Source organism: Nothobranchius furzeri, chromosome 1 (assembly GCF_043380555.1).
Source record: "Nothobranchius furzeri strain GRZ-AD chromosome 1, NfurGRZ-RIMD1, whole genome shotgun sequence".
Classification (NCBI taxonomy): domain Eukaryota; kingdom Metazoa; phylum Chordata; class Actinopteri; order Cyprinodontiformes; family Nothobranchiidae; genus Nothobranchius; species Nothobranchius furzeri.
In genome coordinates, this window is record NC_091741.1 from 63497503 (window position 1) to 63514985 (window position 17483).

Genomic DNA, 17483 nt, shown 5'->3' on the forward strand with positions numbered 1-17483 from the left:
AAATCCGTGTTTGAATTTTACCAACCTGCACACGCCTCTGTGTTACGTGTCCTTCATTTTAATGTAACATTTCAAGAACAACTAAAGCCTCCTCAGAGGTGACTCCAGATGTTCCTCAAAGGCTGGACTGTTGATCTGGTGCTAACCTGTAGTCTTTGATGTGATTATAACTCCAGATAATATCAGCCTCCTTCTCCTCGTCCGTCAGATGGAAGCGTGGATGCGTTAGGTTGTTTCTTACTTGGGACATTTCTGTGAAGACTCTGAAAGAGAAAACAGTCCAAGTGGCTCTTCAGACCCTCTGAGGTGTCACCATGTTGACCAGTAACATCAGGAACCTGAGTGTTTATACAGAAAGCGAAACAAGGCATTCGTTTCCTGTCAAGAGTCCTGACGGTGGCTCAGAGGTTTGTCCAGTAATCAGTGGGTTGTTGACTCTGTTTATCTCAGCTGTTGTGTCCTTAGATGAGACCTTTCATCCTCTCGCAGTACACAACGCACACTGGTGGTGTGACTACCACCACCAGGCAAGGAGGGGAAAGTGTCTTGCCCAGGGACACAACTGACATGTATAGAGCCTGGGTTTGAACCAGCAACTCACGGATTACAGAGCAAACTCCTAACCCCCTGAGCCACTGTCCCCCTAAACAGGATTCCAGAGGCCATTTTCTTCTACAGGAGAGAGTCTGTGACTGTAAAGCTTTCTGTTCCTCCTGAAGAGACGACAGCTTCAGTCTCACGTTTACGTTTCTGGCTTCTAGGTGAGACTCACTTGTAGATTTTGTCCTCGGGGAAAGCGTTCGGTTGGACCTCCACAGGAAGAAGCTCCTTGTTCTCTTGCATGATGGCCTGAAGAAATTAACCCAGAGAACATTAAAGAGTCCGAGATCAACAGTCAGAACAGAGTGATGCCATTCATGGCTGGAAATATAAATACATTAAAAGTCCTTAAATCAGATTTCAGGTTCATCTAAGTTTCTAAATGTTCTTCTAACCAAACAACTTCTAATCTAAGTGGCTGATAACACAGATTACGTAACCTCAGGTTGTTTCTTCCGTTTGACTTTCATTATGCTCAGATACACAAATCTGCAGTGAAACATGTTCTGACCTGGTAGTAGACATCCGGAGGCTCTTTGGTGACACTGCTCACCCCTTCCAGATCATCAGGGATCCAGGGTAACAGCCGGCATCGCCTCAACAGCGAGTCTGTCTCTCCGTACGCGTAATCGCGAGTGACCTCATCTGTGGAAGTGGTGGCAAACCGGAAGCTTTAGTTACTCGCTTTTATTTCCTTCAGCTTGTAAAAAGAAACATGCTGGTGTCTACCCTCTTGTTGAGTTTTTCAGAGGGTTGATAGATCCCAGCTCTGATACATGAAGCTGCTTTTGTGTGTGCTTTCACCTCCTTCCAGCAGGTCCTGCAAAGGCCAGAGTAGAGTGTAGGCCAGCTGGCCCGGGATGTGGAAGAAGGGAACCATGCTGCAGCTGGGCTGGTCCGAGTGCTGAACCTGGGCTCCAAACTCATCCATGAGGTACCACACCGGAACCTTTTCCTCAGCTGACTGAACACAAAGTTCAACGTAAAAAAAAAAAAAAAAAAGAGTCAAAAGCTTAAAGCACACTGGAAACAAGCTCCTTCTGGTTTGACTTCAGATTGGCACAGCGGGAAAAAATAAACCATCGACCCATAAAATCCAGGATGTTTGATGATTTACTTTATCAAGTAAAACGTCTGAAATCCTTTTGATGTTTCAGAACAAAAGAAATTTACAGATCCATTAATCATACTGATACTACGTTAGATTAATTAAATTAAAATAATGGGTGCAATTCACTGTTGAGCAGCAATACATTTGAGTTATCATTTGGGGCAGCAGTAGCTGAACAGGTTGAGCGGGTTGTCCAGTAATCAGAAGGTTGCAGGTTCGATCCCGGCTCCGGACAGAGAATTCTGCTGTTGTGTCCTTGGGCAAGACACTTAACCCACCTTGCCTGCTGGTGGTGGTCTGAGGGACCAGTGGCGCCTGTGCTCAGCAGCCTCGCCTCTGTCTGTGCGCCCCAGGGCAGCTGTGGCTACATCGTAGCTCATCCCCACCAGTGTGTGAATGTGTGTGTGAATGGATGAATGATACACTGTAGTGTAAAGCACTTTGGAGTCCTTACTCTGAGAGGTGCTATACATGTGCTATACATGGCGCTATACAAGTTAATGAGTGTGTGTGTGTGTGTGTGTGTGTGTGTGTGTGTGTGTGTGTGTGTGTGTGTGTGTGTGTGTGTGTGTGTGTGTGTGTATTCTACTTTAATATTTGTTTCTGTAGAAACCTTTTGGTGTTTACCCCAAAATGTTCTGTAATCTGTTCATTAATAAATGAAAGTGTGTGAGGTGTTCTCCAACGTACCCCCTGAGACAGCTGATAGGTCTGGTTGTACTTCCACATGTTCTCCATTATCAGATCGACCGTATCCAGGTCAGGGACCTCCCCGTGGAAGTCCACACCCATCAGCGCAGCCATCCTGGGAAGCAGTCCAGGGATCTGCTCCAGCTGCTGCCGGGCGTGTTCCACACGGTAAGTCCACGCATGATCAACCAGAAAAATGCTACCAGGGTAGAAGAACAGCAGTTAGTTCCCTAACTTAACTAGTTCGTCAAAATCTATTGAATCCAGACCCACATTTTAGCTCATAAGTTATTGACAGATTTTAGTTTCCAGGTGTTGGATGGGTTCGAGATTTTCTCGTTGACAGAACACAGCGTGTTCAGGTCAATGGTTCTGTGTCAGTGCTGTGGAATTTTATTTTGGGACTTAATGAGAACACAGTCCATGATTCAATCAAAAGTGTTAGTTTTCAGATTATTATGCTTCATGCGTGATGCTAACTGTCTGCAATAGGAACACGTGTAGCAACTGTATGATGAGGCGTGTGACTACTAGAACATAAGCTTTCTTTGTGTTTAGAGAGAGTGTCTTCCATATGACTATTCCTTCCTCTTCTGATAAACTGGGGGGTGATTAGAACACAAAGTATGGTTTGTTTCTCTCTCTGTGTTCAGGGCCAGATCCAGTCCTTATCAAAGCTGAGCAGGCAATGCCTGACTCCTGTGTGAAAGTAAACACTCCCCTCTGTGTTTAACAAAAACTGCAGGGGAGACAGGCAAGCTTCAGAACTCGCTTCAGAACTCGCTTCAGAACTTGCTTCAGCTTCAGAACAAGCTTCAGAGCTTGCTTGTTATCCTTACATCAGCTGGATACCTAGTAACTCAGCTGGAGACATCAGCTGAGTTAAAACTCAGCTGATGTCTCCAGTTGTACCTGTCGGATCTCGAGGTTGCTGGGTTGAGAAAAGACCGCATCAAAAAGGTTTTAATTCTAATATTGCATGAGAATGAGGTGACAATCAACAGAGGTCCTCCCCAAAGTCACCTCCGGAGAGTGTCCTGCCCAGCAGACTTCCCACTCAACTTAAATGTGCATTACGTAGAAATGAAGTAAAAATTACATCCTGTGGTAACATTTTTTACTGCAACCACTTTAAACAACTCTGGAGCTTTTTGCCAGCCATAGTCAAATTACAATTGTCAGCGCTGCAGCATTAGTTTGCAGGAGACAAGGCAACCCCACGCTCACTTATGGTAAACAGTAGCTACGTCCCTTCTACCTTTGCTTTGAAAGGAGAAAAACTGACAATCCCTGCAGCTGGAAATGAAATGTGTTTCAGTATAACCAAACCTTCCTTCCAAAATGACTAATACATTACTCTTTTGAGATTTTCTCACAGTAAAATTCTCATTATATTCTTACATACTGCACCTTTAACCCCACCCCACACACACACACACACACACACACACACACACACACACACACACACACACACACACACACACACACACACACACACACACACACACACACACACACACACACACACACACACACACACACACACAAGGTAGAGAACAAAAGGTGACCTTATGGTGTTGAAGTGTTACAAATAAAGCTGCTTTGCCTGAAATGCTCATGTGCTGTTTCCCAGTAATGGATTGTTATTATGGTTTCCAGTAAGTGTTTGTCAAAGACAGATAGCTTTTTCATGTGTGAGTGAACTGTGTTTGGATATTTCATAACAATTTGTGACAGGATCTATTAATTTTCGTTTCGAGATCCAAGTTTATGTCAACTCAGGAGGAATGTATTAATCATCTCGTTTTCAGTTCCAAGTTCAAGTCCAATTTTGGACGGGTCATTAATCATAGGGTATTTAAGTTCGCCTTACTAATCGGGGGCTCTTACTCCGAAAGGCTCTCATGCGTTGTAGCTGTTAACCACTCTGTACATGAATAAACTGCTCCACGCTGTTTGAAGACACATCTCTGACTCTTCTTTGATGACAGACAGAACCCCAAGAGATGCAGATTCATATTGTTTTCAGAAAACCAAACCAAACACTATTAAAACCCAGAATCTCCCGACCTGTTGTGATCTGAGACCTGCAGCCCGGTCTCTCTGGTAACCACCACTTTACTGCATACCCCTCCGGGATTCTTCCTCTCCTCATGTTCTCCAGCTTCCTCCTCTTCCAACTGCACATGCATTATTCCAAAAACCTCTCCGGCATCATAAATCTGTGACAGACAGAAAGGATGAATGAGACCTACACATGGTAGGTCATTGCTGCTCCTACACATAAACAATAATACAAATAATAAAACCTCTAGTCAGCTCAAAAAGATAATGGTAGTTTTTTTTAAACTAACTAAAATATGATTTTTTAAATTGGGGTGAGGATGACCATAACCTCTGAAAAAAGTGAAGAAGTTTTTCATTGCAGCATGTCACATCCTTTTTCAAGTCATGTCCTTAAGATGTCTTATATAACACACAACACAACGTATGATGAAGGATCACTGATTTAGTTACATTATATAATAAAAGATTACATATATTCATTCACCATTGTCAGTGAGTAATGCTTAACATATGTTCACCTACTGCCATAAATAATTGATGCTTAATGCATGAAATATCATAAAATGAAATATCAACTGCAATAAGGTAATTATAACCTGGCTCATATGATTACAATATATGATGCTGAACTGTTGCTGACCTAATGTCTGTGCAGGACTGACAGAATAACATGTGATGGATTGTGAAACAAAACAGAGGAAGTTGGTCCGTTGCAGAAAGCTGTTTTGCAGACAATAGATATGGTGCATGGCTGTCCGCACCTGTCTGAAAAGATAGAGAAACCACTAGACCAATGACAAGAAAGTACGGTGCTCATTTTCCCTAGTGACTGTTTTAAAGTTGGGTCCGGGAGAGTGGGGTGTCAAACTCAAATTCACACTGGGCCAAAATGATAAAACTAGCAGGCAAAACCCAATATTTTTTGAAAATTTGGCAGTAAATGTGCACGTTTTCATTTATCTCCAGATATGTGTTGTTGAACCTTTAGATACGGAAACAAACTTTAGTTTTGCCTTAATAGTCAATCTGGAATAACCAGTTTAACATTATACACATTTTGAAATGTTTCTTATGTCTACCTGAGTGCCTCACTTCTTTCCAGAAATATTTTGTGTTTAGGAGTTTCAGAGCCAGACACTCAGCTCTCATAGCTTGGGCCTTTTTACTAATAAAATGTACTGGATAGTTGTATTTTGCATTTGCAGCCCTTTTACGCTCAAACACAAGCCCGTGTCTAGGTCTCCCCGTTAGCGCCCACTCTTTGGAGGCCTTGCATGCTTCAGCATGGTACACAGACATACTCCCTCCAGCCTGGTCTTATCTTTGTTCTAGTTTTATGTAAGTGAAAGGGAAAGCCAGCCTCATGTTGAGCGTCCACTATGTCATCATACAAGTTACCTACTGCTGATGTGCTCTGGATCTTTACAGTCAGCCTCTCTACAGGTGGCTGCTACACAAGAGCTTCTCAGTAAGCAGCTGATAGTTTATGAGAGAGGGTAGGCCAGTCTTGTATTTTCACTGTCATGTTATTCAGACATAGACACACACTCCAGATTTATTTTGAACCCAAATGGGATCTGACCAGCACTTAAACAGCATATACACATACAGGATAACAAATTCCTTCTCATTTTGTTTAAGCTGTATAGCTAGACACCAGTCCACACCAGCAGACGCTTTTATCCAAAGCGATTTACAATTTATAATCTATAGGGCATGTTGTGAACTGTGGGGGGAAACCCCGAGGAAACCCACGCTGCAACTCCACGCAGAAAGACCGCAGCCGAGTTTCGAACCTTCGACCTTCGTGCTGCGAGGCAACAGTGCTAACCACTGCGTCACCATGCAGCCAGTGGTGGACGTCTAACTAACAAACAATGTGCTTCAATCTGAGATTATGGGCAGTTATGAGTTCGTAACAGTTTTCCGAAGCTGCAGATTTTGAGCAGGCACTGGGCGGGGCAGCCCTTACCTCGTTGGTGATCTTATGATGGAGGCTTCTCCAGTAAATCTGAGGGATCCGGGATGCCTGAAGGGCTCCAGCGTGCTGCGCAATGAAGACTTCGAACTCATCTTCATCAGCTTTATCCAACATGATGAAGACTATCGATAAACTTGGACAAATGATGCTGTGAATCAGAAAACCCGGAAAAAGTAGGAACACTGTCCTCCTCTGTGGTGTTTTTAGAGTTGAGTTCAAACACACACAGGGACCACTACGCCCTCTAGTGGACAGAGTGTTGTGGTAGGCGAGGGTTTTAAAATTCCTACAGTGTGAATTTAGCTTTTAAACACTGCAACGGCATGTATGAACAAGTAACAACACATAATAAACATTCAGATGGGACACAGAAAAAATCTAGAGAACTTAGTTCTACAGGTCAGCTCAAAAACAATGCTCACTCTCCTATAAAACTTTGCTGACGACAGAAGTCTGAAGTCTGAACAGTACAACTTTATTTTGCACTCACACAAATACAGATATAACTGGAAGTCCGGGTCTCCATTAGGGAAATCCAAATTCCTCTCTTGAGAGGCTGATATTCTTTTTTTGTTACAACGCACAAACACACTTACACCACAATTATAACTATTATTTTATCTTGTGGCAGTTACTTCAAAACCTGCAAGATCAGGGGTCTGCAACCTGCGGATCTGGGGCCACAAGTGGCTCTTACACGCTCCGCGGGTGATCTCATCCTTCCAAGCTCGGGCCTGAGAGCTTGAGGGCTCTGTGCAGTATCTCAGCTGTTCCTAGAACTGCACTTTTCTGGACTGAGATGTTTGATATTTTACCTGCTTTAGCCACTCCTCCAGTTTTTTTTTTTTTTTTTGCCCCGAGTGCCCTGATGACCACGGGCACCACAGATGTCTTCACTCCAGGCTTTCTCAAGTTCTTCTCTGAGGCCCTGGTACTTCTCTAGTTTCTTGTGTTCCTTTTTCCTGATGTTGTCATCACTTGGTAGTGCCACATCAACCACAAAAGCTGTTCTCTGTCCACCACCATAATGTCCGGCTGGTTCGCCATCACCATTTTGTTGGTCTGGATCTGGAAGTCCCACAGCTCTTTTGTTCTCAACCATCTTAGAGGGTGTTACCCACTTGGACCTTGGGGCTTCCAGACCATACCCTGCAAAGATGTTTCTGTACACGATGCCAGCCACTTGGTTGTGTCGTTCCATGGATGCTTTCTGCAGTTATGTGGTGGATTGTCTCAGGGGCTTCTTTGCATAGCCTACACCTTGGGTCTTGTCTGGTGTGGTAGATCTTGGCCTCTGCTGATATATATATATATATATATATATAAATTTTCAGAAAAATGCCCATGTACGAAAATAGGCAAAAAAGTCAACAATTGGTTGTTTTGCAACTTTATGCAATAAATAGAAGCAAACAATTTACACAAGGGATTGTGATACACAGCAAATAAAATACAACGTTGCTCTGAAACAAAACACCAGGGACAAATAAAAGCCCTAAGGAAACATAGGAATTCAATCATTTTATGCTAAGTGAATAAATAAAAACAATATAAAAAGAACTTTAGTTTTGGAATATTAAGCCATTAAAACAAAGCATCTTTCTGATGTTTTTGTTTCCATTCAGTGGAAAAATACTTTAGGTAATCAAAAATGAATGATTTTCTTATAATCTAAGAATAATAACCACGTCAGAGTGGGTCGAGTGATCCGCGAGGACTAAAATAGCACCGCACTGGACTGTATTACGTCACGCCACTGTCCGAACTCTGGGGTGAACCTAGCCTAGGAATCCAGACCATAGCAGAAGCAAACGATGGAGGCTAGGGTGAACCAGCTTCTGTCTCAGGTTCTTCTGTGATTTGTTGAGCGTTGTCTGGAGAAAATAAATAATGCTCTTTCTGAATCGTAGCCGTTCATTCATGGTGTAACGTATAACAAACCTTCCCACCACATTCATGACTCTCTTACCTACAAAAGTTCCTTCATAAATATAAAGCTCAACGGTAAATTAGCTGATATATTTTGATAATCAGCATTTGATTATTGTGACCTCAACAGAGGAGCTAAATTTTCCACATATAGTTTCAAATTTACATTTTAAGAAAACATTCTCTGGCATTGCTCCAGACTTGTATTCCCTGCAGGAAAGAGCAGACACAAAAACTGAGTTCTAGAGATTCTCACACTAGTCCTATGACGTAGAATTGGCAAAGGGCTCCTTGGTACCTTCTTGCACATGCTGATCTGCATGAGTGCGTAGCTGATGAGTGCTTCCTGTAGATCTTTGTCCTTCTGTTCCTTAAACTGCAGGATGTCTGTCACTGCCCTTTCAGCGTGCTCGCTGCAGGAACACAAATCAAGACCGACAAACCAGAAACTCTTAATGCTGAAGCTCCACACAGATGAACAGTTGGATAGAACGTGACTGAAATAGGCTCTGAGTGTAAAGAACTGGTTGATATAAGGATCGGTGGCTCACTCGCACTCGGCTGTTTTCTCTTTGACGGCTTCTTCACCCTCTGATGTCAGCTCCTCCAGGAGGTTCAGTCTGGCCTCCCTCTGCTCAGGTGCTTCTTGCCCAAAAATCTTGTTAGTTATCCCCTTAAAGGAGAATGTGCGTACTATCTGAGGAGATGAAAGGAAGCACCAAGGTCACTAAAACCCACTTCCAGATAAGTTCTTTAAAAAACTTGTTTTCTCTGCTGGATCTGCTTTAACCTTAACTGTATTTAGCACAATGCATCAAACTTTACTTCCTCACTGAAAACTAAAGTTTTGCACCACATTTGGTCACCAACTTAATTTCTATTCCAATTTTTCAGGACTGCTGTGCTCACGTGGCTCCTTAAATTACACTCGTTTTAACCACGGCTGATGTTATGGCTGAAATCTAACAGAGAGCAAAGCGTTAGTGAGTAAAACGTGCATGATGATAGTTTTGTCACCCCTGTAGCCAGCTCCTCACGTTGCTGCTTCTTTGAGATGAGGTCCTGGGAGGCCATCTCCAGCTCAAACTGGGTCAGCTCGTGTTTTCTACACACTGCCCTGAAAAGGTCAAACACACGACCAAGTTGAGTTTGTGTTAGTATCAAATTATTTCTGGGATTTGAGCCCTGCTGAGGTTTAGTGTATAGGGATTGTCTCCGGTTTTCCTGAGTCACCAGATGTGCTATATTAAGTCACTGGCATCTGGGTCGAAGTGACCCAAGGTAAAGCCAAGAAAACATCTTCCAAGTTTGGAGAACAAGGCTGACTGCCAAAAATGTTCTCTCATGTGTTGGCATCTAGTATGTCTTCCAATTCATGTGTATGTGAGAGCGTATTACAGGTATGGAATACTGTGGACTATGGAATACTAGACTATGGAACACTGGCAATCTGGCGAACTCTGGTATTCAGAGGTGGTACTGCAACAACTGGACTAATTTTCCAGCCTCTAGGATGTTGGTTCACTGCCGACACGTTCCAGAGAAAATCATACAGGATAAAGACTAATTTCTATATGTTTATTTTACAACAGAACTTAAAGTTAGAACATCTTGTGGGATCAGAATCAGCCGCTTGACTTGTGGCCCCCAGACTCTGGAACTCTCTCCCCCTGAGCCTGAGATCAGTGGACTCAGTGGTCTCCTTCAAAAAGCAGCTGAAGACTCACTTGTTCAAGCTGGCTTTTGTATGACCTTCTTCACCACTCTCTCTTTATTCTGCTCTCCCCACCTATTCCACCTTCCTAAGGATCCACTGATTTCCCTCTTTCCTATTCACTCTCTCTTTCTAAACATTTTTTAATCACAATTGCCTATTTTTGCTCATTTTAAATACATTTTTAATCATTTTCTAAATACTTTTTTATATTTTTAGATTTTTTGTTTTTGTGAAGCGCCTCATGATTTTTATCTTGAGAGGTGCTATAGAAATGATATTTTCTTCTTCTTCTTCAAGTTTGCTAGGGACGAGGTGCTCACCCGTAATCTGAAGGTTGCAGGTCCCGCCCCGCTCAGTCTGTTGCTGTCGTTGTGTCCTTGGGCAAGACACTTAACCCACCTTACCTGCTGGTGTTCAGAGGGACCGGTGGCACCTGTGTACAGCAGACTCGCCTCTGTCAGTGCGCCCCAAGGCAGCTGTGGCTACAATGTATTTCATCACCACCAAGGTGTGAATGTGTGTGAATGTGTGTGTGAATGGGACTGATTGAGTTGTAAAGCGCCTTGGGGGTTCTAGGACTCTAGGAAGTGCTATATCAAATACAGGCCATTTAACATTTAACACAGTCCCAACCTTATCTTGCTGAGTGGAGTTTTTAAACACAACAGTGCCCTCTAGTGGCTAGTAGATGTAAACATAAACACAGTGTCATGCCCGACAGAATAAAAATTAGGTTATCTTTTTAAATATAGTTTTAAAAGGAGAAACTGTACAGCTATTCTGCACACCTCTGAAAGTGGAGGTATTTTTTTATAAATATAGCTTTTTTTAATGTTCCATATTCTAACTTACAGTCTGATGTTAATATTCATTATAAAAGGCTCCTCTGAATGTTTGTTTGAGGGATTTTTCACTGACTGTCTTCGCTGTCTGTACGATGAAGTGAGCCGTGAGCTGCAACGATCTCTGGCCTCCATCTACTATAATTTATTTATTTATCCTCTTTAGCGGAAAATGTATCACACCTAAAACCACTCACCCTACTTCCGTGATTGTGGCTGGAAGCAATGCCTCTTGTTCATGAACTTGTGCACGCGCACACACGCACACACACACACACACACACACACACACACACACACACACACACACACACACACACACACACACACACACACACACGTTAGGAGTGGCAGCAGCCTAAGCAGGGAGGCCCAGACTCTCCCCAGCAACTTGGGCCAGCTCCTTCGGGGAATCCTAAGGTGTCCCCTGACCAGCCAAGTTGAGACACAGTAACTTTATCCATAAGAGCTTTAGTACGGCTGGAGGAACAAGCACGCACGCAGCATTCATCTTGTAACCCTCAGCAGAACTTCCCCTGAACTCTACACTACACCTCTATATATGTTAGCAGTGCTCTGCTGCCACCTAGTGTTCAGGTCAGTAAACAAGATTATTAGATACAAAGGAGATGCAAGTTTTAAAAGATAAAAAACAAGTCTTACCTCAGAGCTTCAGCATAGAAAAGATATTCTTTCAGCTGGTCAGCATAATGCTCCTCCTCTTCTAAAATGTCATCTATCGAAGCTGCATATCTGTGAATATATGAGGTGATCAGTCTGAGAAGAAGTGAGCTCCACAGTGTTGAAGTTGGAATCACAACAGGTTCATACGCATCGATGTGATGGCCAGCGCTCTGCAGCCCGTCTCCCATCTCTTTCTCTATGACGCTCCACTCACTGCAGTGAACACACACCCGTTTAAAAATGAGCCAATTAATCACACACTAGAACATGAATCTGAAGTAAATTATGTTGAAGTCAAACCTGAAGATCCTTCCATAGTTCCCATGGACTTTGTAAACGGCATAAAGTCTATCAGCAACCCTCTACAGAAAAAGGAGACGTCATATAAGATGTATCCACATATGAGAATTCTTTATCAAATAGATCTGTGATGAAAAATAACCTTATTAACAGTTGGGAATATGTTTTAAGCGCCTTCTGGTGTTAACTGTTTTGCTGCCATCTTCTGAAACGATTTAATGATATAATCAAATCTTCACATGGTCAGAAAATAAAAACTTAAACTACCATTTATATCATGATGTCACTAAATCCAATGTTGATGGAAAGACTCAGCCATCAGTCATCGCCATGACAACGTGTTTCAGCACAGAGGACCTAACACAAAAATAAACCCAGCAGCAGTGTGTGTGTGTGTGTGTGTGTGTGTGTGTGTGTGTGTGTGTGTGTGTGTGTGTGTGTGTGTGTGTGTGTGTCTCAGGCTGTGGCAATGTTCATTTGTGAAAAAAAAGATCATAAAAAGTACTTTTATTTGTGACATGCAATGAAATGATGAGCTGAATCTCCTTTCCCAAATCAGCCAGATGCAAGTTAATCTTTAGATTGGTTTTATTTTTGGAATCCCAAAGTTAGCCTCCACAGATTTCAGGTAACAAAGTCATGCAGTTGTGCATGAAAGGACAGGTGAGAGGAGGACACTACCGTTCGTGCTCGGAGCAGCTGAGACGTGTAAGACTGAAGCTCGTCACTGTAGTGTTTCACCTCCATAAGGTGTCTTTATTGGACAGAAAAGGGACAACAATGACATAAGATGCTGACAGTTCTAAGTAGAGCTTGTAAAGCTTCTATTCTTCTACATTTATCATTTTTTGGTTTCACATTTAATGGTTAAAGAACTGAAGCCTAAAATTATTAATTACCTCATTTATAATTTCAGCATTTTGATCATGGAAATGCAAAAAGTGTCAACATTTGTTTTTACTTTCACTATACTTACCTTTTAAAATGATCTTGTCCTGTCTATAGATTAATGTGACGGGCAATTATTACTAGAAAACTCCTGAAGAAATTTTTAAAAAGGGACATTCCAGCTGGCAAACAATAGTGGCCATAATTATCTCATTCCCCTGACTTAATAGGTCATTCTTGTAGAAATTTGAAAAGGGACCTGCCAGATGGAGTGTGAGGGTGCATGCTGCCATTCGAGCCGCATAAATAAATAAATGTTGGGATGACCACTCAAACATCACCCCAACATTTATTACGATATACCACACTCCCCACTGCCGAGCCAGTAGTTTGGATGTAACATTTGCGGGGGTGCATGCTGCCGTTCATTAACGTCCGCTGAAGAATGCTAATAAAGAGAACACAGTAATAAGGGACCCTGTGTGTAGCAGGCAGGTCCCGTAACTAAAAACAAAGTATTTGATGAATGATGCAAGTCATTAAGCAAGTTTCATAAACAGTAAAATGGCCAATTACAGAACTAGAATCGAACTGAACCTAAACCTACTCAAACCTGATCTTGGTCCTCCAGGGCCACCATACTGCATAGTTTAGGTTTACACACCTGATTTTAATCAGTGGTGATTAACAGACTTTTGCAGAGCTTAATGAGCAGCTGAACAGATGGTTTCATCAGGTGTGTATGAGCAGAGAAACAACAAAAACACGCTGGACGACGGGGGTACTAACTTACTTATTTGGACTTCTGACCCTGAAGATGGCATTCAGAGCTCGGAGTCTGGAATCTGCCTGTAAAAGAATGACACTTAAACAAACATAACCTCCTTAGTACAGAAAGTAAAGCTCCACCAATGTCAGTACCTTAGCCTGAAATCCTGTCTCATGGACCAAGTCCTTCCAGCCTTGTTCCTATCACACACAGCACCGGGAAACACACTTAGACCTCGGTCTACAAGCCTCTGAGCAGCAGAACTGACCTGGAAGACCCATTCCTTCTACCTTGGTAAGAAAGTGGTGTAGGATTTTGTCATTAGAGAGGACTGAATGAGAGGCCACACGAAGCAGGAAGTTCTCCAGCCCGACCCTGCGACGCTCCACAAAGTCCGGGTCCATGTTGTCTGCTGAGAGCTTGTGCCAGACAAACTCTGCCTACAAACAGAAACAAAAGAATTTATAAACTAAGTTTCAAACATCCAGTCGGGGGGCACGGACACAAGCTAGCTTAAAAAGGAGCGTCTTTATTTCAACCAGTCCACATCAGTTGCAGGTCCATCCATGCAGCTGGAGGAAACATCTGAAATCAGAATTCCCGCCTCACTACCAGCTCATTCTGTCTTTATAGAGCTTAACATATGGTCCGCATTACGGTGAGACCTTTAGCTGACACACTAGCAACAAAGATGGCTTGACGACATTATCACAAGAATTACACCCAAACAAACAGTGCTCTCTTGGGTGTTGCTGTCTGCATGCGGCCCTGGAATCAACAGGGTTATAGAAAACGCTACCATGTTGGGCCTGTGTTGACCCAGCCAGGCTGAACCCTTATGAAATTAAAACCTGCAAAATAAAAACTTATCTTTTGATGCAACAATTTAATCTTTTTGACAACACCTGAAACTTGACAAAAAACTGCTTTCTTCCCTTGCTGTGCCGTATCTTGTCTATGATCATTTTGATCTAAAATCCTCTACTCTGATGAAGCTTCAATATTTTTATAAACTGCTCAAAAAATGTAAAGATTGCTTAAGTAAAACTTTTCTTCCCAGTAATAATACTGTGTTGTGTTTCTCATCACTGTGGAACCTCTACTACAAAGAAAATGTCCCATATGATCCCCTGCAAAATGTTACTGTTGCTGTCTTGTTCTGAGCTTCAACTGCTGCCATGTGTGCTCCAGTCACAATATGACTGGCCCCTGATTGGCTCCTGGCTAGGGCTGGGTGACATGAAAATAAATTCCTATCCCAATATTAATTTTCATATTGGTTGATATCGATAAATATCCCGAGTAGGGCTGAGCAATATCTTGATATTTTTTTAAATATCAATATAATTACAAACTAGAAACAAGATGACTTAGTAACGTTTATATTGACCTAAATATACATCCAGTGAATTTCTAGAGTTGGCAGGTGCAGCTACCGCTAGCTTGCTCCGTCTCTAATTGGCCATTACATGCATTCTCGTGCATCTGATCGACCAGGAAATTTCTAGGCCAATGTTCTGTCCTAAACTCTACATTTGGCTCTTTGGTTTATAATGATTTATTCGTGTTTCAGCGAGCTTCTTCACCTTGGCCGCAGACAGAGCTTCCTGTCGATGGAGAGACGAGCCAAACCCCTCCCCCACGTAATCAGGAAACAGGAGAGCAGGGTTGTTGGATCAGTCCCGACTCCCAGCAGAGAATGCTGCTGTGTCCTTGGGCAAGACACTTAACCCACATTGCCTGATGGTTGTGGTCCGAAGGACTGGTGGTGCCAGTCTTCAGCAGCCTGTGCGTCTCAGAGCAGCTGTGGCTAGCTACACCACCACCAGGGTGTGAATGAGTGTGTGCGCGGGTGAATGACTGATTGTGTTGTGAACATCGACATACATAGGTTGTGAAGCGCCTTGAGGGGTTTTATGACTCTAGAAGGCACTATGAACACACATCTGTGGTCTCTCTCACAGATGTGTATTGATTCATCATCACTGCCTTCTTATTATTACTCGATCAGGTCTTTCTACGAATTCTGCCTTTCATGAACCCATTGTTTACCTTTTTAAATTCCTTTTCTTTTTCCATTTCCTAGCATTTTTTAATTGCAATTTTGACTTCTCTCATTATAATGATATTTCTTTTAAATCTTTTCAAGTTTTTATTATTATTTTTTGTTCTTGTGGAGCACCTTGTAATTTTTAACTTGAGGGGCGCTATGTAAGAGATTGTTTCTCCTCTATTGCACGTTAAAAGGGGGCTTTAAGTTCATATTTATTTAATTTGCAGATGCTTTCATTCAAAGTGACTCACATGCTACCTTGCATGCAAGCTTTGAGGTCTGTGGGTGAGAAGAAACTTAAGTAGCCAGAGAAAACCCAAGGTGACATAAGAACATGAAAATCCCTGTGCTGCAGTCGGGATTCAAACCTGCAACCACCTGTTCTACCATTCATACCTCCTATGCAATCCCAAATATTTAAACGAGGCATTGTGAACATTTGGGTGTGTTATTTCAGTGTGTGAGGAGTAACATCTGAACTCACCCTCTTCTCAGGCAGAGGGGGCATCACGATGTATGGGTAGGAAATTATGAGGTAGTTCCTCAGTAACTCGAATTCACTGTATCGCCTCCACACTGAATCAGGGGAGGAGTTCCGACCGTCAGCAGTTGGTTCCAGTGGTCTTCACGGCAGGTCCAGCATGGGACACACACGATCATTTTGAGACAAAACAAAGTGAATTCATGCTTATCGCATTCACAACAGTATTCCTGAGACACCTGTTCTCACCTGGTCTCTATCAGGTACACGGTGAAGGTCTCCAGCATGCTGACTGCGTTTCTGCAACTCCGCTTTTCAGCCTCTGAAACACAGATCTCCATCCTGCGTAGGAGTCTCGAGCCCTCTCCCAGAACCTGGTCAGAACATCCCAGTGACGTCACTATCAGCTGTCCATCAGCAGTACGTAGCTAGCTAGCTGGCATCGGTAACTCTGCCACCAGATAAACGCTGTTTTGCTACTTTCATGCTAAAATCTATCAGAGAAAAACAACAAGCTGTTTTCTCACCGCGCTATTCAAACCCCCGTCCGGTGCTATCCGATCCGGTTCGCTGAGGGGAGACCCCGAATCTTCCTGTCCGTCCTCCGCCATCCTCTCGTATCACGCAGCGGCTGAGCTGCTGTTTAATGTGCGCACTTTTTATCCGCATTACGGTATGAATGCCCGAAAAACCAATGAAAAACAAAAATATGTTTATAAATTTTAAATTACTAAATGGTAAAGGGACATGGGTTAATTCCAAGATATTTTGGGGAAATTTTATTGAAATCAACAGTCCAAAATGCATTTTTTTCAGCGAATATCAGGCTTTACAAAATGTTTTCTTGTAGCCAATTTGTATGAAGGGGAGTTCGCAGCCAATGACCTTCAGCTTCTTCAGGTGGTAGCTCCAGCATACCACACCATGATTGAAGAGGTGAGGATGGACAGTTTCTTCTTCTCTGCAGTTGGACTCATGAACGACAATCCTAGGACTGTCCACCCCAGTCGCTTGGTTTCAGTTACATGACCCTGTGTTGTGTTTGCACCTGAACTGATGCACTCTGATCAGTACCTACACTGTCTCAATAGCCATTTCTCTAATCATTGCCACTTTATATTGTTATTGTATCATAATTATATTCTCACTTTCTATATGTGATAATATCTTGTTTTTCTTTCTTTTTGCAAGCAGCAATTCCCTAATGTTGTGATTTGGCAATAAAACCCTTCTGATCTGATTCTGAAAAAGAAAAGAATAGTATAACAAAATATAGAATATGGAGTTGTTGGAAGATAAGGCGTTACATTATTACATTGCATTATTATTGCCTTAACATTAATATAATTAGTATATTATCAATTTACA

At 42.5% G+C, this 17483-nt stretch overlaps 2 protein-coding genes across 2 annotated transcripts in view; both read right to left on the reverse strand.

Annotated features, from left to right (window-relative positions):
• ttll12 (tubulin tyrosine ligase-like family, member 12) overlaps positions 1–6672 on the reverse strand; it is a 28859-nt gene extending 22187 nt beyond the window's left edge. The window contains exons 1-7 of the mRNA XM_070549736.1: positions 6444–6672; positions 4475–4626; positions 2402–2600; positions 1405–1564; positions 1112–1245; positions 773–849; positions 147–263 (exon numbers count right to left, since the gene is read on the reverse strand). Of these exons, the coding sequence (XP_070405837.1) occupies positions 147–263; positions 773–849; positions 1112–1245; positions 1405–1564; positions 2402–2600; positions 4475–4626; positions 6444–6566 (962 nt within the window). The 5' untranslated portion in view covers positions 6567–6672. The remainder of the gene's footprint in view (positions 1–146; positions 264–772; positions 850–1111; positions 1246–1404; positions 1565–2401; positions 2601–4474; positions 4627–6443) is intronic.
• A 1154-nt stretch (positions 6673–7826) lies between these two features.
• LOC139068919 (sorting nexin-4-like) lies at positions 7827–16803 on the reverse strand. The gene is made up of 14 exons (XM_070549747.1): positions 16643–16803; positions 16365–16489; positions 16119–16257; positions 13872–14021; positions 13734–13781; positions 13606–13661; positions 12606–12678; positions 11925–11986; positions 11772–11837; positions 11604–11693; positions 9399–9498; positions 8933–9078; positions 8680–8794; positions 7827–8591 (listed from the first exon to the last, which is right to left on the reverse strand). The coding sequence occupies exons 1-14, from the start codon at positions 16724–16726 to the stop codon at positions 8544–8546; spliced, it is 1302 nt and encodes a 433-aa protein (XP_070405848.1). The 5' UTR covers positions 16727–16803; the 3' UTR covers positions 7827–8543.
• Between the last annotated feature and the right edge of the window lie 680 nt (positions 16804–17483).

Bases quoted from the DNA above. Each gene is read 5' to 3' on its own strand.
- LOC139068919 (XM_070549747.1), bottom strand. From the start codon at position 16,726: ATGGCGGAGGACGGACAGGAAGATTCGGGGTCTCCCCTCAGCGAACCG. The intron at 16,258-16,364 runs GTGAGAACAGGT...CCTGCCGTGAAG, and splicing joins GTGTACCTGATAGAGACCAG to ACCACTGGAACCAACTGCTG. The intron at 14,022-16,118 runs GTGAGTTCAGAT...TTCTGTTTGTAG, and splicing joins CCCCTCTGCCTGAGAAGAGG to GCAGAGTTTGTCTGGCACAA.